General features: G+C 33.7%; 4 protein-coding genes across 4 annotated transcripts in view; all 4 read right to left on the bottom strand.

Annotated features, from left to right (window-relative positions):
- LOC142337485 (peroxiredoxin-2-like) overlaps nucleotides 1-20,583 on the bottom strand; it is a 538,029-nt gene that overhangs the window by 201,505 nt on the left and 315,941 nt on the right. The window lies entirely within an intron of this gene.
- The window catches only part of LOC142337484 (transmembrane protein 64-like), a 227,808-nt gene that overhangs the window by 71,805 nt on the left and 135,420 nt on the right, over nucleotides 1-20,583 (bottom strand). The window lies entirely within an intron of this gene.
- Nucleotides 1-20,583, bottom strand: part of LOC142337483 (COP9 signalosome complex subunit 5-like) — a 235,183-nt gene that overhangs the window by 147,320 nt on the left and 67,280 nt on the right. The window lies entirely within an intron of this gene.
- LOC142337998 (uncharacterized) overlaps nucleotides 1-20,583 on the bottom strand; it is a 67,353-nt gene that overhangs the window by 12,435 nt on the left and 34,335 nt on the right. Inside the window, exons 3-6 of the mRNA XM_075387631.1 lie at nucleotides 4,829-5,732; nucleotides 3,962-4,154; nucleotides 1,926-2,148; nucleotides 1,332-1,580 (exon numbers count right to left, since the gene is read on the bottom strand). Coding sequence (XP_075243746.1) covers nucleotides 1,332-1,580; nucleotides 1,926-2,148; nucleotides 3,962-4,154; nucleotides 4,829-5,732 — 1,569 coding nt within the window. The remainder of the gene's footprint in view (nucleotides 1-1,331; nucleotides 1,581-1,925; nucleotides 2,149-3,961; nucleotides 4,155-4,828; nucleotides 5,733-20,583) is intronic.

The raw sequence follows: 20,583 nt of genomic DNA, 5'->3' as shown, positions 1-20,583 counted from the left end.
CAATTCATTTGTCCTATAGTCATACAATCTCAATTTTGGTACACATTAAATCAAAGAGAACCATTTTTTATGCATGTTTATGTGTCAAATAAAAGTATTTTGAAATAGAGTTTTTGACATTTTTCTTAAGGAAAGACTGAGCCTGAATTTTTTTGTACATTAATCAGCTTACAATGGTGGTTTATATATGGTAGATATATGCCTCAAAATCAACCAAGCAAAAGTTGCGAAGACGATGCATTCATCTTCGTTTTTCTCAGAAAACTCTTTTTGTCGTTATTTCTTGTTGCCAAATTTGGTATCAGTTTAGGTGATCAAGTACATGTAGAACTCATAGTTTCTTAGGGGACTCAATTTTTGCTCGTAACATATTTCATTGAAAAAAAATTTCTTGCCTCAATAACAAAACTTGTATTAAAAGATTCATAGAATCTCAATTCAATTGGATTGCTAAACAAAGTGACAGTTTTTGAACAGCACAAACAGCAGAGTCTACTCAGGCCTGAAGTCAAAGAACCTGAAAATCCTTTTTCCTTCTTTATTTAAATGGATTTCGTGTTTTTGTTGTCAATGTCTTTAATAAGAACAAACAATCGGAAGGTTTCAAAGCAGATTAAATTTGAGCAAATTTTAAATCTGTGCAAAATTTGCCACAAATTCTGAAGAGATTTCCAGGTCAAGTATTTTAAAAACGAGATAACTATCTGAAGTGATAAAAACGCTGAGATTTTTTTCTACAAAATGCGTTAAAAATTTTAGCGCAATATGCTCACCCGGTTCCTTTTCTCCGAGTCGCATTTGAGACAGTTCTGTTTAAGGAATATAATTTTACATGCAAAAAACAGAAATGAATACATTTTATGCAAGTGTGAAGTTTAAATTGAACGAATTGTAAGTTTGGTTCTTTGACAAATATTGCGCTTTTTAATAAAACTAGGTCACACTATTTTCCTATTTGTCCTATAGTCAAACAATCTCAATTTTTGTACAATTTAAATCAAAGAAAACATTTTTTGCATGTTTACGTGACACATAAAAAGTATTTTGAAATAAAGTTTTTGACATTTTTCTTAAGGAAAGACTGAGCCTGAATTTTTTTGTACATTAATCAGTTTACAATGGTAGTTTATGTATTATAATGAATCAATCAATTTTGTGTCATTGGAAGATATATGCTTCAAAGTCAACCAAGCAAAAGTTGCGAAGACGATACATTCATCTTCTTTTAAATAAATTTATTATAGCCTGCCAGAAGTGTGAATTTTGTTCACATGTGGGGTGGCGGGTTTTTACCACACAGACAACATCGGTCTATTGAAGATAAGACTCACTTTTTCTCTTCGCAGGATCATGAATCGTCATCACGAATTCGTCCCACGACTCTTCCTCAATCGTAATATCAATATTGCCGCTTGTTGAGGTGAGGTTCAAATGCAACCGAGTTGCACCCACAGGGTCCTGGTAGCTCCAGGTGACATTAGAGTACGGTTGGATGGCATTTGGACTCCAGGGTGACTTGGCCTCCAGCCAGTTACCCTCCACTATTTCCAAATCCAGCACAAAGCTTTGATACACAAAAACTGGAAAAGTAAAAAACATTGGTTACACACAAAATTGATGAAATTCATTGCAAAAGGTGCACGGAAAGTGCTTGTTTCAAAATTATTTTTATTTCAGCAAATTCATTTTGTGTAAAAAGATGTATTGGAAATCAAAATTAAACATATTTTGTTCCATGAATGGGACACAATTGACCTCTCGGGAAACCGGAAAAATGCGTTTTGTCTACAATCAATTTTTCTCTCATTTTATAGAAAGTTGATTCAAAAATTATTTTCGCATATATTCCAATTTATGTGTACTTTAATAACGAGTTCGTTTGACTTACATAAATTTTAGACATTTTATGTACAATATCACTCTACCTGCAAAAGCGTCTGTTTCTGCCTGTCCAGAATTCATGGTCAAAGTCAATTTATTGTGTCCAAATATAGCAACCTCGCTGACTTGCATAGAGGTCAATTGGTTATCAGGGTCTGTGACCTCCACCCTGACTCCAGAAGTAGTTACTGCCTGCACTGCCACAATCAAGAAATTTCTCGGGTTTGTAGTTGCAATCGTCCATTTGCAGAAGCGGGGATCCGAACCCTCAAAAATTAGACCCATAGATTGTGAGTGCTTTAATTTGAGCACATTTTTTGTGATCGTGTAAATTTTCTATTATTATCACGATCTGATGGTAAAGGTCTTCAGTAAGTGATGAACACATATGTGTTCAGAAATTTTTATACGGACCGTCAGATTAAGATAACAAATAAACTAGTAATTTTGAAGGCATAACTCAAATGGTTCCACGCTAGTGTAAAAATGGCCCGGGTTGAAGTTTTTTTGAATTCCTACCAGGTCAATATATGATTTCATACTTGATTGTTTAGTACGATCCCAGTATGAAATTCAGGAAATCATGCACGATTCTTGTAAAAATTATTGAGAAATTTTCTCTACCAAAAATAAAAATTATACCGTTTTTCGGCTTTCAAAGTTTTTGTATGATATCTATATGGTTTCCAGGAAATCTTATATGATCGTTTTATGACTATTAAAAAATCATACATGATTCTATATGATATGATACAATATCATATACGAAAGAGTATCATTAGAAAGTTGTATGATCGGTGGCCCGGGAAGTTTTGAGGATAGCAGTGAGGGATAATTCTAATTTCAATTAAAAAATCTTTCAGTTACTGCTTGTTACTATTACTTAAAAGCTGATCTTTAAATAATTTAAACATCAAAAAAGTGAACATCTTTAAAACTGACAAGTGCTGGTTTGCATTCTCAACAAAGATGAACTAAATGTCACGTAATAATTGTAGAACCCCACGAGACCGAATTGAGAGAAATTTGCTTTTCCCTGTTCGCAGTAGGCATGTTGTATATAATTGGCATATATTTAAGCTTGATGTAGCATATATTTAAGCACTTTTCTCAAAATGCAACATGACGTGTTTTGCAAAAAAGAGACTGCGAATAGATTACAATTACAGCGAATAACATTGTATGACAAAGAGAGTACAAAAAACTTGGTGTGCACAATGACAAAAACTAAGCTTAAAAAGGCACATAAGAGAAACCAGGAGCAAGCTTTAAAAAACAATCTATTGATTCTACCAATACAAAAATAGATTTAGAAGGGATACTTTGATTAAGTTATACAAACTCTATGTCCGACCAATTCTGCAGTATGGTGTACTAATGTATAGTTGCGCTAACAAATCGGAGCTTAAACAACTTAACTGGTCACAAAACCACAGTATCAGGATATTGAGACTGAAAAAAATCAACAGCGTCCTCATGGTCAGAGAGAAATTTAAACTACTGACACCTATGGAATTGCATCTGTACGAGTTGTTAAAATTGATGAGTAAGAGTTTAAGAAGACCAAGTTCTGACTGTGGCTATGGATCAAAGATCTTCAGCAATGAAGAATTCCGCAACATTCAGTCTGATGAGAAAAGACTAAAAACCGTAAAAGCCTTGAGGTTGACGACGTGCCAACAAAAAAATCTCTTATGTACCGAACAAGAAAATTGTTTAATTTTTTGGTTACTCTAGTTAAAAATATTGTAAGAGAAATTTTAGTGGTATACAAATCTGTTCTAGTTAATATCCTACATAACTTAAGAGACAATTACATACAGGGAAACGAAGTTTTGACGGGACAGTTCTGGTAACTTGATCAGTAGCGTAAGGTAACTTCTTTATTCTGCAAGCGTAATAGAGGCACTATCTTATTCTTATGGACTGGCTCAGGCCTTTTTGGTGACCGCTCAAATGTGTTGTATATTCATACACCAGTTCGGAAATAAATTATTTATTATTATTATGATGTAAAGTTTTCCTTCTGTAGGAAAATCAGCGCTGAAAAGATTGAAGAAATAGTTATTCCCAAAGATACCTGGTCGAATCCTATTGTTGAGCTGAAGTCTCCATCAGTAGGAGTGAAAATTAGTTCATCTCTGTACACTCCAGGCACCACAGTGACATTGCACACATTCTGCCTAGCAAATGACACTGTCCCAGTTGTAAGTGATGACGTCACATTCTTCAGAGGCCACAAATCACATGGACACTTCATCGTCACGTATGTTCTAAACAAATGATTTAAATGGAGACTAAGGGGGGGGGGGTGCTGAAATATTAATCATGATGTCTTCCAGGCAAAAAATGGCCAATAAAATGATCCAGAGAGAGAAAATTGAGTATTATTTGAAATTGTGTAAAATATTTTGACAATAAGCGCATTCATTTTCCAATGCTATAAGACTATACAAAAATTCACGACTCAAAAAATGCGACGATTCGAAACTCTGCGACTAAATCAGAAAAAAGTCAAAGCATTCAAAACATGTCAACAGAAAGCCGTGTCAATCTGAAAGATGAGGCATGTAGGAATATTTAAAATCTTAGCATTATGTCATTTTATAGGCACTGTACCTCAATCCTAGATATCATTTATGAAAGTCACAACTCTTTGCTACACCTAAGAATTAAAGTGCTTATAATTTACAAGCCCTAATGACCTTTTCAAGTCAGTTTTATACTGTTATCGGATAGTTAAACTAATACATAACTGACAGTACCGCAAAATCAATTCGAAAAAAATTAAGTTAGAATACAGAAAACCTTCGGAAACACCTTTTGTGTAAATCCCGATGTTTATTTCGATGCAGCACTCACTGAAAACGTACCATAATATTGAATTTTTTTCCTGCAGATTATTAAACACAAATGAGCGCATTGACTAAAAAATGCTGAAACTCACTTGAGTTCGTGGTAGAAAAACTCTGTAACTTGACCCCCATGCACGTGTCTCATCAGCTGACCTTCAACTTCATTTGACCTCTGCTCTACAAACTGAAACTGTACAAAAAATGGACTGGAAAATGAACTTCTGAATTTGCTCACGCTGTTAACCCAGTCAATGTTAATCCAACCCGGATACGACCAGTAAGTTGATCGCCGAATGAATCTGTAAACAAACCCGAACGGTCGAGTTTCGTTCCCGTTGTCGGCTATGTCTGTCCGAATCGTGAAGGACGAAAAGTCAAAAACCGAATAGTTTGAAGTCAGAAAGGAACCTGATTGGCCGACTGTAACGGTTCGGGATCCGGTATTTGTACTGAATTGATAATCAGTTATGGTCGCTCCATCAAACGTAAATACCACCCCACGCATGCTCCCTGAATCAGCTTGAACAAAGTATCTGCAATAATTAAGAGGCAGCAAATCTTCGGCAATGTTTTCAGGATGTTCAGGTGAGTAGATCACGCCTGAGTCAAGTCGAAAAGACAAGTCGCAAAATTGCTCGAAGTTTACTATCATACCTGGTATTTTTACCGAATCAACGAATGATACATAAAGAATGTTAGTCCACCATGACGTCATATAGGATGCTGTTTCGGTGCAAATTGAAGTCCGGCTGCCGGGCACATTTTGTTCCTCATAAACTATTGAGTATTCATCGCAGTTACTGTTATCGGTGTAAGTTGAGTTTTTGATCATGAAGTTGACATCTAGTTTCATCCACCGATACGGAGTAATAGCCCAGTGATATAAAGACGCATTAGCAAATTCCAAATTAATAATGTACTGTAATGTAGTCGTGATGTTGATTTCGGGAGAGGCGAAGAAACCAAATTTTCCGCGCAGCTCAGAGAAACCGTCATCTAAACAGAGCAATTAAGTGACCTCTGATCATAGACCCAGACCAGACGTTTTCCGGAGTTCTTATATTTTCTAGACCCTGTATTAATGGTCTGGAAACACACCTCAGACGCTCAATTTGAGTCTGATAATAGCTTAGGCAACTTCGGTCTGGGACTTCAAACTGGGCAACTATTTGTGTTCATGAAGTATCAGCTTCTCCATAGAAAGGAAAAAGATGATGGAAACTTACTTATCATAAAACGAGCCATTTAGGGAAACTTACCATTACGTCGTCGTTCCTACAAATTCAGTGGAGTTCGCGTTTGCGAACACGAGTGAAAATAATGTGTCACTCCATTTTGGGTGGGATAAAATAGGTCAAATTGTGGACAACAGTGACAAGAAAAGCTGCGGACAATCGTTACAGAACAATCACGTTTTTGGGTCACAAATGTCCGCAATTTATGAGTGGAGGAATCGTCATCAAGGTCCGCAATGTTTAGCATGGTTATTCGTTCCAAATCAATTTTTGCTGCGCTCTACATATGTTTTGCGGCCATTGATTAATTTTTAAATTAAAGTAAATAACGCTATTTTCAATTCATTTTAGATTGTCTGAATATGAATTGGACTCAGAGGCAATGTTTTTAATGGCTAACACTAATTGAAGCATCCAAAATTAGACTTTAAAATAATTAGCGTCAGACTGTTTTGATTCGAATTACAGGGTTCTTTTTTTTATTTATAGATAAAAGTAGCCTTCTGATTAATTTAATAAAAATCCTCAATGCTGCTTTTAAACCTACAGAAAAAATTAGCCTTTTGATTATGTTAATAAAACCCGCAGTGCTGTTTTTCTTGACGAATAAAATTGGTCTAACATAGATTGTGATAAAAATCTCTCAAAGCTGTTTCACATTATAGATAAAATTGGTCTTTTGATTAATTTAATGAAAATCTCTCAGTGCTAATTTAGTTTCACCAGCTGATATTCGGGTCATAAGAGAGACTTTTAACGGATTCTTAAAATGATACACCAAGTAAAAATAAAAAAATGTAAGAAACTTTCAAGTTTTTCTTTACTGCGATAAAGGATCTATATTGGAGCATCTAAATGAAACATCCAAATCTAGGTTTACCTTCTTTCGGAAACAAAATTAAAAGCAATTATAATCAATTAAAACAATTAAGCTAATTTCTAACTATAATTAGTTACTTTAAAACAATTAAAACAATTAAGCTAATTTCTAACTATAAGTAGTGTCGGATAATAGTGACGTCAATTGCGGATAATAGAGATTTTGAACTTAGCGACATTTAAGTTACGGACAACAACGACACGGATAATAGTTGCATTAAATGAGGATAATACTGAAATTAAAGTTGCGAAGAATAGCGACCCGGCGGAAATTGGGGACGTTTAAACCTCAGAAAGTAGTTACCTTAGCTGGGATATTAGGAACGTAATTGTCTGGACAAGAGTGACAAAAGTCTTTCCACCTTAATGGGCCATATACTGTCCGTTTTATGGCAAGTAAAGTACTATGTATGGTCCGTTTTATGGTAAGAAAGATGTCATTTTTGGTCCGGTTTATGGTAATTAGGGACCATATATGGTCTATTTTATGGTGAGTAAGAGACCATATATGGTTCTTTTTAAAGTACTATGTCCTATTTAAATATATAATTTTTTTGAATTTTTGCAGATGGGTTCCTATTTAAATTCAACTTGAATTTTAAAAAGACTTTAAAAACCCGAATCGTAAGCATATTTCAAAAAAACAAGACAACTTTTGACATTTTTGACATTTTGTGTTTGTTATTTGTGTTTCTCTTATATGAGCATCTATTTTACAAAACGCTTACTCCGAGTTTTGTTTGCCTTGAAGAAATTTTTGTGAAGAAACGTCAGTTAATTTTTTAATAATAAAGCCAGTGAAACGTAAACATATCGGGTTTTTAATTATATAATTTAGATTTCAAGGATTCAAAACAGACAAAAGAGACAAAAAAACCATACAAAACAGATCACTCAGCATTTTCTTTTAGTTGACTAAGAAGTTTGTCTAAAATGCCTGCTGTCACTGGCTAAGATTTGTTTGAAAACTGTTAAAGTAACGTGTTTCTGAGCAATGGCACAGACTCTTCAAATGATTCTTCAAAGCGCGAAACAAGTTCTCGTTGTTTTAAAATAGGTAAGGAGCGTCAACGAAATATTTCTCAGAAATCGGGTCCAGCCGAAAGAAAATAATATGTATTTTTGGGAAACCAATTTCACGATTGGTTGTGATAGATTCATTTCAAATCCGACGGGCCACTGAGGCACGGCCATGGCCCACTTGGCATGGAAAGATGCGGTAAAATACGTAAATTATTGCAATTAAACTATGTCAAATTTAGGTTAATTGAACGCATAAGGTTATATTGGTTTAAAAATCTCAACCAATCAGATTCGTTAAAAACTCTATTTTTTGGTACATCTAATTGTTGAAACGTCGCCAAATTTCTCACCTGATGCCTAAATATAAAAGCGATAATCGACTACAACGTCAACATTCTGCCCTGAAAACTCTATATACACTTTTAAAATCATTTCGTATTAATTTATATGTTTGGGCCTGAAGGATTCAAAGCAGGCAAAACAGACAACACTGCGAAACCAAACAGATCATTCAGTAGTATCTTTTAGTTGTCTATGAAGTTTGTCTAAAATGGCTGCTATCACTGGCTAAGATTTTTTTGCAAACTGTTAAAGTAACGTGTTTCTGACCAATGGCACAGACTCTTCAAATAATTCTTCAAAGCGCGAAACAAGTTCTCGATGTTTTAAAAAAGGTAAGGAGCGTTAACGAAATATTTCTCAGAAATCGGGTCAAGCCGAAAGAAAATAATATGTATTTTTGGGAAACTAAATTCACGATTGGTTGTGATAGATTCATATCAAATCCGACGGGCCACTGAGGCACCGCCATGGCCCACTTGGCATGGGAAGATGCGGTAAAATACGTAAATTATTGCAATTAAACTATGTCAATTTTAGGTTAATTGAACGCATAAATTTATATTGGTTTAAACACCTCAACCAATCAGATTCGTTAAAAATTCTATTTTTTTAAAACATCTAATTGTTGAAACGTTGCCAAATTTCTCACCTGATGCCTAAATATAAAAGCGATAATCGAATACAACGTCAACATTCTGCCCTGAAAACTCTATATACACTTTTAAAATCATTTCGTTTTAATTTATATGTTTAGGCTTGAAGGACTCAAAGCAGACAAAACTGCCAAACCAAACAGATCATTCAGTAGTTTCTTTTAGTTGTCTATGAAGTTTGTCTAAAAGGGCTGCTATCACTGGCTAAGATTTTTTGAAAACTGTTAAAGTAACGTGTTTCTGACCAATGGCACAGACTCTTCAAATAATTCTTCAAAGCGCGAAACAAGTTCTCGATGTTTTAAAAAAGGTAAGGAGCGTTAACGAAATATTTCTCAGAAATCGGGTCAAGCCGAAAGAAAATAATATGTGTTTTTGGAAAACTAAATTCACGATTGGTTGTGATAGATTCATATCAAATCCGACGGGCCACTGAGGCACGGCCATGGCCCTCTTGGCATGGCCAGATGCGGTAGAATACGTAAATTATTGCTATTGAACTATGTCAAATATAAATTAATTGAACGCATAAAGTTATATTGGTTTAAACATCTCAGCCAATCAGATTCGTTAAAAATTCTTTTTTTGGTACATCTAATTGTTGAAACGTCGCCACATTTCTCACCTGATGCCTAAATATAAAACCGATAATCGACTACAACGTCAATATTCTGCCTTGAAAACTCTAGATACACTATTAAAATCATTTCGTATTAATTAATATGTTCAGACTTGAAGAACTCAAAGCAGACAAAACAAACAAAACTGCCAAACCAAACAGATCATTCAGTAGTTTCTTTTAGTTGTCTATGAAGTTTGGTTAAAATGTCTGCTACCACTGGCTAAGATTTTTTTGAGAGCTGTTAAACTAACGTGTTTCTGACCAAAGCACAGACTCTTAAAATTACTCTTGAAAGCGCGAAAATAATTCTTGATATTTTAAAATAGGGAAGGAGCGTTAACGTAAATTTTTTCAGAAATCGTGTCAAGCCGAACGAGAAAAATATGTATTTTTTGTGAAATTGATTTTGGTGAAACGATTTGTTATGATAGACTTATATCAAATCCAATGTCCCACTGAGGCACGGAAATGGCCTTCAAAGTATAGCCAGATGCGGTATATTATGTAATTTATTGCAATTAGGCTATGTAAAATTCAATTTAATAGAACGCATGTTGTTTTGATCATCTCAACCAAAAAAATTTGTTGAAATATTTCTATTTTGATCAAAATTTAGGATTGGCCACGTAACATCAAATCATAGCAAGATCATAGAGAAAAATGATTTTGACTTTATGAGTAATATACGTTCCGCTTTATGATAAGTAAGGTACTACATATGGTCCGTTTTACGGTAAGTAAGGGAACATTTGTGTTCCGTTTTATAGTAAGTAAGGGACCATAAATTGTCTTTGTTATGTTAAGTAATGGACAATATATGGTCCTTTCTATGTTATATATAAATTTCTTGATATTTTGAAGATGGGTTCTTAATTAATTTTAGTTTTAATTTCAATTTTATAAAGTCTTTAAAAAGCAGAATCGTAAGCATATTTAAAAAAAAATTTGACATAACTTTTTCGCGCTTTTTTGAGATTTTCTGCTTTTCAGTTGCGTTTCTATTATATGAGAAGCTATTTTACCGCACGTCTACTCCGTTTTTGTGTGTCTTGAAGATATTATTTTGAGGAAACGCCAGTAAAGTTTTTAATCATAAAGCCAGTAAAACATAAAGACAGCGGATTTTTAAATCATTTAGTATTAATTTATATGTTTCGGCTTGAAGGACTCAAAACAGACAAAACAGGCAAAACTACCAAACCAAAAAGATTATTCAGTAGTTTCTTTTAGTTGTCTATGAAGTTTGTCGAAAATGGCTGCTATCACTGGCTAAGATTTTTTTGAAGGCTGTTAAACTAACGTGTTTCTGACCAATGGCACAGACTCTTCTAATAACTCTTCAAAGCGGGAAACAAGTTCTCGATGTTTTTTAAAATAGGTAAGGAGCGTTAACGAAATTTTTCTCAGAAATCGGGTCAAGCGGAAAGAAAATAAAATGTATTTTTGGAAAACTAATTTCACGATTGGTTGTGATAGATTCGTATCAAATCCGACGGGCCACTGAGGCACCGCCATGGCCCACTTGGCATGGGAAGATGCGGTAAAATACGTAAATTATTGCAATTAAACTATGTCAATTTTAGGTTAATTGAACGCATAAAGTTATATTGGTTTAAACATCTCAACCAATCAGATTCGTTAAAAATTCTATTTTTTTAAAACATCTAATTGTTGAAACGTCGCCAAATTTTTCACCTGATGCCTAAATATAAAAGCGATAATTGAATACAACGTCAACATTCTGCCCTGAAAACTCTATATACACTTTTAAAATCATTTCGTTTTAATTTATATGTCTAGGCTTGAAGGACTCAAAGCAGACAAAACTGCCAAACCAAACAGGTCATTCAGTAGTTTCTTTTAGTTGTCTATGAAGTTTGTCTAAAAGGGCTGCTATCACTGGCTAAGATTTTTTGAAAACTGTTAAACTAACGTGTTTCTGACCAATGGAACAGACTTTTCTAATAACTCTTCAAAGCGGGAAACAAGTTTTCGATGTTTTAAAATAGGTAAGGAGCGTTAACGAAATATTTATTAGAAATCGGGTCAAGCGGAAAGAAAATAATATGTGTTTTTGGAAAACTAAATTCACGATTGGTTGTGATAGATTCATATCAAATCCGACGGGCCACTGTGGCACGGCCATGGCCCTCTTGGCATGGCCAGATGCGGTAGAATACGTAAATTATTGCTATTGAACTATGTCAAATATAAATTAATTGAACGCATAAAGTTATATTGGTTTAAACATCTCAACCAATCAGATTCGTTAAAAAATCTATTTTTTGGTACATCTAATTGTTGAAACGTCGCCACATTTCTCACCTGATGCCTAAATATAAAACCGATAATCGACTACAACGTCAATATTCTGCCTTGAAAACTCTAGATACACTATTAAAATCATTTCGTATTAATTAATACGTTCAGACTTGAAGGACTCAAAGCAGACAAAACAAACAAAACTGCCGAACCAAACAGATCATTCAGTAGTTTCTTTTAGTTGTCTATGAAGTTTGGTTAAAATGTCTGCTACCACTGGCTAAGATTTTTTTGAGAGCTGTTAAACTAACTTGTTTCTGACCAAAGCACAGACTCTTAAAATTACTCTTGAAAGCGGGAAAATAATTCTTGATATTTTAAAATAGGGAAGGAGCGTTAACGCAAAATTTTTTCAGAAATCGTGTCAAGCCGAACGAGAAAAATATGTATTTTTTGTGAAATTGATTTTGGTGAAACGATTTGTTATGATAGACTTATATCAAATCCAATGTCCCACTGAGGCACGGAAATGGCCTTCAAAGTATGGCCGGATGCGGTATATTATGTAATTTATTGCAATTAGGCTATGTAAAATTTAATTTAATAGAACGCATGTTGTTTTGATCATCTCAACCAAAAAAATTTGTTGAAATATTTCTATTTTGATCAAAATTTAGGATTGGCCACGTAACATCAAATCATAGCAAGATCATAGAGAAAAACGATTTTGACTTTATGAGTAATATACGTTCCGTTTTATGATAAGTAAGGTACTACATATGGTCCGTTTTACGGTAAGTAAGGGACCATTTGTGTTCCGTTTTATAGTAAGTAAGGGACCATAAATTGTCTGTGTTATGATAAGTAATGGACAATATATGGTCCTTTCTATGTTATATATAAATTTCTTGATATTTTGAAGATGGGTTCTTAATTAATTTTAGTTTTAATTTCAATTTTATAAAGTCTTTAAAAAGCAGAATCGTAAGCATATTTAAAAAAATATTTGACATAACTTTTTCGCGCTTTTTTGAGATTTTCTGCTTTTTAGTTGCGTTTCTATTATATGAGAAGCTATTTTACCGCACGTCTACTCCGTTTTTGTGTGTCTTGAAGATATTATTTTGAGGAAACGCCAGTAAAGTTTTTAATCATAAAGCCAGTAAAACATAAAGACAGCGGATTTTTAAATCATTTAGTATTAATTTATATGTTTCGGCTTGAAGGACTCAAAACAGACAAAACAGGCAAAACTACCAAACCAAACAGATCATTCAGTAGTTTCTTTTAGTTGTCTATGAAGTTTGTCTAAAATGTCTGCTACCACTGGCTAAGGTATTTTTAAAGCTGTTAAACTAACGTGTTTCGGACCAATGGCACAGACTCTTCTAATAACTCTTCAAAGCGGGAAACAAGTTCTCGATGTTTTTTAAAATAGGTAAGGAGCGTTAAAGAAATTTTTCTCAGAAATCGGGTCAAGCGGAAAGAAAATAAAATGCATTTTTTGAAAACTAATTTCACGATTGAATGTGATAGATTCGTATCAAATCCGACGGGCCACTGAGACACGGCCATGGCCCTCTTGGCATGGCGAGATGCGGTAAAATACGTAAAATATTGCAATTAGGCTATGTCAAATTTAGGTTAATTGAACGCATAAAATTATATTGGTTCAAACATCTCAACCAATCAGATTCGTTAAAAGTTCTATTTTTTGGTACGTCTAATTATTGAATTGTCGTCACATTTCTCACCTGATGCGTAAATATGAAATCGATAATTGATTACAACGTCCAACATTCTGCCCTGAAAACTCTAGATACACTTTTTAAATCATTTCGTGTTAATTTATATGTTTAGGCTTGAAGGACTCAAAGCAGACAAAACAGACAAAACTGCCAAACCAAACAGATCATTCAGTAGTTTCTTTTAGTTGTCTATGAAGTTTGTCTAAAATGTCTGCTACCACTGGCTAAAATTTTTTTGAAAGCTGTTAAACTAACGTGTTTCTGACCAAATGACAGACTCCTAAAATTACTCTTCAAAGCGCGAAAGTAATTGTCGATGTTTTAAAATAGGGAAGGAGCGTTAACGTAAACTCTTTCAGAAATCGTGTCAAGCTGAACGAGAAAAATTTGTATTCTTTTGAATTTGATTTTGGTGAAACGATTTGTTATGATAGACTTATATCACATCCAACGTCCCACTGAGGCACGGAAATGACCTTCAAAGTATGGCCAGATGCGGTATTTTATGTAAAATATTGCAATTAGGCTATGTAAAATTTAATTTAATTGAGCGCATGTTGTTTTGAACATCTCAGTCAAAAAAAATTGTTGAAATATTTCTATTTTGATCAAAATGTAGGATTGGCCACGTAACATCAAATCATAGCAAGATCATAGAGAAAAACAATTCTGACTTAATGAGTAAAATAAGTTCCGTTTTATGATAACTACATATGGTCCGTTTTATGGTAAGTAAAGGACCATTTGTGTTCCGTTTTATAGTAAGTAAAGGACCATAAATTCTCTGTGTTATGTTAAGTAAAGGACAATATATGGTTCTTTTTATGTTATATATAAATTTCTTGAAATTTTGCAGATGGGTTCTTAATTATATTTAATTTTAATTTTAATTTTTTAAAGTCTTTAAAAACCAGAATCGTAAGCATATTTCAAAAAAGGTTTGACACAACTTTTTCGCGCTTTTTTGAGATTTTCTGCTTTTTAGTTGCGTTTCTATTATATGAGAAGCTATTTTACCGTACGCCTACTCCTTTTTTGTTTGTCTTGAAGATAATTTTTTGAAGAAACGCCAGTAAAGTTTTTAATCATTAAGCCAGTGAAACGTAAAGACAGTGGATTTTTAAATCATTTCGTAATAATTTATATGTTTATGCCTGAAGGACTCAAAACAGACAAAACAGACAAAACTACCAAACCAAACAGATCATTCAGTAGTTTCTTTTAGTTGTCTATGAAGTTTGTCTAAAATGGCTGCTATCACTGGCTAAGATTTTTTTGAAGGCTGTTAAACTAACGTGTTTCTGACCAATGGCACAGACTCTTCTAATAACTCTTCAAAGCGCGAAACAAGTTCTCGATGTTTTAAAATAGAGAAGGAGCATTTACGAAATATTTCTCAGAAATCGGGACAGGCCGAAAGAAAAGAATATATATTTTTGGGGAAACTGATTTCGCGATTGGTTGTGATAGATTCATTTCAAATCCGACGGGCCACTGAGGCACGGCCATGGCCCACTTGGCATGGAAAGATGCGGTAAAATACGTAAAATATTGCAATTAGGCTATGTCAAATTTAGGTTAACTGAACGCCTAAAGTTATATTGTTTTAAACATCCTAACCAATCAGATTAGTTGAAAATTCTATTTTTGATTCGTCTAATTGTTGAAACGTCACCTGAAGCATTTCTCTTACCTGAAGGATAACTATAAAATCGATAATCGATTACAACGTCGACATTCTGTCCTGAAAACTCCAAATGCACGCTTTCCGAACTGTACAGCCATAATTCAAATTCAGTAGATGTTGCTGCATCTTTCGGCTCCATCTCTGTCGATTCATCAGGCGTAATAATCAAAAGAGAATTGGCTTGTGACAAAACTGTCAACGATTTCCCAGAATCAGCTGTTTTTATTAAATTGTATAAACTGCCAGTTGGCTTAAAAGAGAACCTTAAGCCGAAAGCGGATGCCATTTCATACACCAAACCAGTATCAAAAACCAGCTCGCTTTCGGAATTATGATCAACTGCAATTTTTCCATAAGGGTTCCAGAAATCAACGGGGTTCTGCGTTCCTTCAAAAATGGGGAAGAAAAAGAACAAAAATAAAATTTTGATAATGAACAATTTCATTTTTGAATTGGTATTTCATAAATCATCCTCTATTCTTTGTTTTTGAAAAATCAATTAGCGAGCGTTTTCATGACACTGATTTTCCATTTAGATTTTACAGAAATTTTACTGCTGATAAAAAGCAATTTTGTGTTCGCATTTTTTATATTCCATTTCTTTAATCGTCCATTTGGAAAATGTTCAAATTTAAAAATCGTTTCTTGAAATTGACTTTCAAATCAGCATAAAGAGTTCAAGTGAATCCATTAATTACTCAAAATAATTCCTAAGTTCAGATCTTCAAGGAATCACAGGACCTGTTTAGTTTGCGAACTTTTGGATTCTCTGATTTCAAGACCGGATCCCTGATTTTAACTAGAGAAACCAACGGTTTTCGCTTATAGTTTAATAGCTGCACATACAAGTCAAGTTGTTTATTTTTTAGAAAAAATGTCCTAGAAATTAAGATCAACAACTCCCAATAGTTTGCTGTCCCAAGACAAAGAATTTCAAATATTGGATCTATTCTGTCCCCCCCCCCCCCCCCCGGCTTTGTGGGCTTATATTTTTACACCCCCATCCCCCCCCAGGCGCACGTGCTGTTTTTTTACATAGTAACGTGCTATACAACAACATATAATTTTGTAACTTTGGGCGTAAATAACACTTGGGGGGGGGGACAGAATAGATCCTAAATATTAATGACAAAAAAGAAAGCAAACTTTCCTTAAAAAAGGAGTTTAATAAAATTTTCAAAGTCATTCTCATTAACTCTGCTACACGAATTGAAGAGCACTGCTGTTTTCACATAAAAATGGAAAAACAAAAGTGAAGCTCATGTTAGTAGAATGCAGAACCAGGCGGTGCTAAAGACTTTGAATTGCTCTTTTTTATTATCCAGTTACAAAGTTCATCTTAATATTGTGTTATCTTGGTAACCAGAAGCTGAAATTGATTAAATTGATATCAAAACTTCTTACCCATTGTAAGTGTATCTACGCGCAATGGCTGACAAACCTGGCCTTGGAAATTATTCGATGTCAATGTTAACGTTGGCAACGAAGAGAACAATCTCATTCGAACACTGACAAATTTTGTTTTGAAATTTGTTTTAATTTTTTTTAAAAGAAGTTGACAGCATTGCAAACTTATACATGAGGTTAAAATTATATTGCCAAATGGCGTCCTAACTGTTTTAAATCCCATTTGCTCTCGCGTTGTGCTTTTCAGACTTAAAAAAGCCTTTCAGAAACTAGGTTTATCCATTCACACGGCGCTCTCTTTTTTCCAAATGTGTTTACTCTGTACTTTGAGGGATGCCATTTATTTTCCTGTATTGAAAAAATCATGTCGTGTTTTCTCGGTAATAAGTTTTCTCGTGTTTTTCACACTTCAAACAGCCGTTCATAACCTATAAGTTTATCCATTCACACGGCGCTCTCTTTTTTCCAAATGTGTTTACTCTGTACTTTGAGGGATGCGATTTATTTTCCTGTATTGAAAAAATCATGTCGTGTTTTCTCGGTAATAAGTTTTCTCGTGTTTTTCAGACTTCAAACAGCCGTTCAGAACCTATAAGTTTATCCATTTACACGGCACTCTCTTTTTTCCAAATGAGTTTATTCTGTACTCTGAGTGATGCGATTTATTTTCCTGCATTGAAAAATCATGTCGTGTTTTCTCGGTAATAAGTTTTCTCGTGTTTTTCAGACTTCAAACAGCTGTAGTTTGAAGGATGCGATTTATTTTCCTGTATTGAAAAAATCATGGTGTGTTTTCTCCGTAATAAATTTTCTCGTGTTTTTTAGACTTCAAATAGCTGTACTTCGAAGGATGGGATTTATTTTCCTGTATTGAAAAAATCAAGTCGTGTTTTCTCAGTAATAAGTTTTCACGTGTTTTTCAGACTTCAAACAACTGTACTTTGAAGGATGCGATTTATTTTCCTGTATTGAGAAAATCATGTCGTGTTTTCTCGGTAAAAAATTTTCTCGTGTTTTTCAGACTTCAAACAGCTGTACTTTAAAGGATGCGATTTATTTTCCTGTTTTGAAAAAATGTCGAGTTTTCTCGGTAATAAGTAGACATGTGCGAAACATTCAGCCTAAGAATTAAACGTACTCGTGCTAAAATATTACTGAAAAATAATAAAAAAATATATTTTTCTTATAAAGTCTTTAAAAGTTCTATTTACAAAATAATGAAAAAAATCAGTGAAATGAACTAGCATATAACTTTGATTTCTTCAGTTTCGTTTAAACGAAAGTTTGTGAAATTGCAAATTTTTCTGAGTTGGAAGAAGGAATTTATGAGAAACAATTATTCTTCTTTTTGCATCATAATTTATTATCACATTTTCAATATTTAGCGACATTATATCAATATGACAGGATTTATTTCAACTGTTTGAGCAATCACAATTAAATTTATATGAATTTAAAAACACTGCTCATGTTTATTTGGTCTGTTACAGAAAAAATCTAGGAACTAATTTCTTGGTTAAAAATTATAAAAAAGCGTTTTAATTAAAAGTTTTTTTATGAATCTCACATAATACACCAATTGATAACAGCATTGCTTGGTCAGGATACCTTTTCACGTTTTCATATCTTCTTTTAATGATGGTTTTGATAACGCAAGGCATATTTATCTCATTAGAGCAATACTTGTTTTAATGACAGAATAAATATTTATCAAATATGTCAGAAATGTGCACAAAACATGATTTTTGGCGTGATGCAAGAGATTGCTAACTAAGACTTAAAAGTTTGCTGTAAAAATGAACACGCGACAATTGTTTTAAAATTATTTTTATTGAGCTAATGCTCTTTCGCGTTAACAAGATAGAGCACAAATTCTTGATCATTTTGAATCTGTAACAATATTTTGACAAAAAAATTGATATAGAACTAAGCTCTGGTATACATATACTGCAGCTAAAATTGAACAACCTAAATTAAAAGTTTAAGGAAACCAACACACAATATTGATTGAATTTAGCAAGCTCACATAGGATTTATTTTGACAAAGGACGGTTGCCACTTACGGTTACCAAAATTATTGACGATTGATTGAATTATGCCGGTAATGATCTAACTTACTGTTATTTTTAATTAAAAAAGGCAACAATACTTTTCGTCATTTTTTTTTATAGAAAGGCCTTTCGAAGAAGAGTTCTTTTTCACTTTGCTCATATCCCTCGCAATTAATGGTGTTTAAAGCTTAATCGGAAAATTTTTGTTCTGAAAACCATTGTTCTGAAAAATTTAATATCTTACAGCACCTTTCACGCAAAATCGGGATGGCAAATGTTGAATTACAATATATCAAAACAAGACGGTCTGGAGACTCTTAATTTCTTCTAAAGTTCTTTTATGATCATGAATTCTCCAAAAATGAGCAATAATTTAACGACAAAATTCTTGGAACAAAGTAAACACAGCAGAAAAATTCAGCGCTGTTGCAAATTATTTTGAACCGATAAATATTTAAGATGAAACCCAAAAATAATCTAGTGTCTGAGAATATTATACAAGTCAACGACTCGTTAAATCAGTGCTAATTGCTAATATGATGTCAAAAAATTCTCCAAAGAAACACTGTTTATCCATACGCGATGTAGTCAAAGGCCTCCACAGTGAAACTTTTTCACTGGAAAATTTTTGAATCGAAAAGTTTAATTGGTAAACATAAGAGTTCTTGTCTTTGTTCATAATCATTGTCTTTGTTCTTACTGTTCCGGCGCTAATTAGTGTGGGGAAGAACTATATGCTCAACTGAGAATGTTTTTTAGTTCAGTCCTTATATAGTAGTTATTTGTGAGGGGCAAAAATTTTTTAAAAAAACAGGCAATTGGTAAATATATAAATAAGAAATCAATTATCCTATCGAGTAAAAGCGATTTGGAACACTAAATTTGACAGATTTTTGTCTATTCAAATTAGTTTACTGTAATTTTTACTTGCAATGTTGTTTTCTGTCTGTTTCAAAAAGTTTTGTTGATTTTCGGAGCAATTAAATATTTTTAACAGCCGGGGAGTAATGGGGAGGAGTGTTACTGACTTCGAACTTCCAGTGATCCTAAGAAACTGGCATTGTTTAATCATGACATTTGTGACAATTTTTTCGACTTCTTGACGTCAATCACAGATTAAAGTTTTAGTGGGATTTTAATCCGAAAAGAAATCGAACAGACAAAGAAAGTAGTTCAAAAACGTTATTTTCTTGTCAAAAAGGAACACGAAATTGGGGATCTATTCTGCCCCCCCCCCCCCCCCCCCAGTGTTTTTATGACCCCAGTTACAAATTGTATGTTGTTATATAGCACGTTACTATGGAAGAAAATAGCACGTGCGCCTGGGGGTCATAAAAGATTTATGCTCACTAAGCTGGGGGGGGGGGGGGGGGGCAAACAGAATAGATCCGAAATTGCGAAATTGGCATAAGAACTAATTTTGGGGTCTTGAGAGTTTTTCTTGTCATATGCGGTAGTTGGACTTCTATGTTGCAGAATTTTTGCTCTGATCTCTCCCAGCAAGTTCATATTTGTGTTCCAATATCGATTTTTTTATTTTGTTGGAATCAATCAATGAGGCGCAATTGATGTTTGTCTTTGACACTGTGTTTTAATTAATTTGTTAATTAATATTCGTTTTTTGTCCATCTTCAATTTATTCAATACCTTTTGGTCTCAAGACTCTAAAGAGGGGTTAATTAACACAACCAAAAAGAAGTTTCAGTTGACAGTCGAAAGTTTATAACACCTTATTTCACCTCTATCGAAAAAAAAGACTTCTTTTTAAATTTTTGCCCCATTGGTCTTTATTATTGCCACTTTGTTATTTAGTCTAATGAGGACAGAACCCAAGTGCATTGAGGCGAAATTAAATTGAAATGCTTCAATGATTTTTACTACCATTTAGCAATTCTCTGACTGTGATGCTTTTTCTTAAACAAAAATCTCTATTTAATG

This window comes from Convolutriloba macropyga, chromosome 4 (genome assembly GCF_964194025.1).
Source record: "Convolutriloba macropyga chromosome 4, txConMacr16.3, whole genome shotgun sequence".
Taxonomy (NCBI): Eukaryota; Metazoa; Xenacoelomorpha; order Acoela; family Convolutidae; genus Convolutriloba; species Convolutriloba macropyga.
Note: the sequence above shows the minus strand (reverse complement) of the source record. Positions and strands in the feature narration are given on the sequence as shown.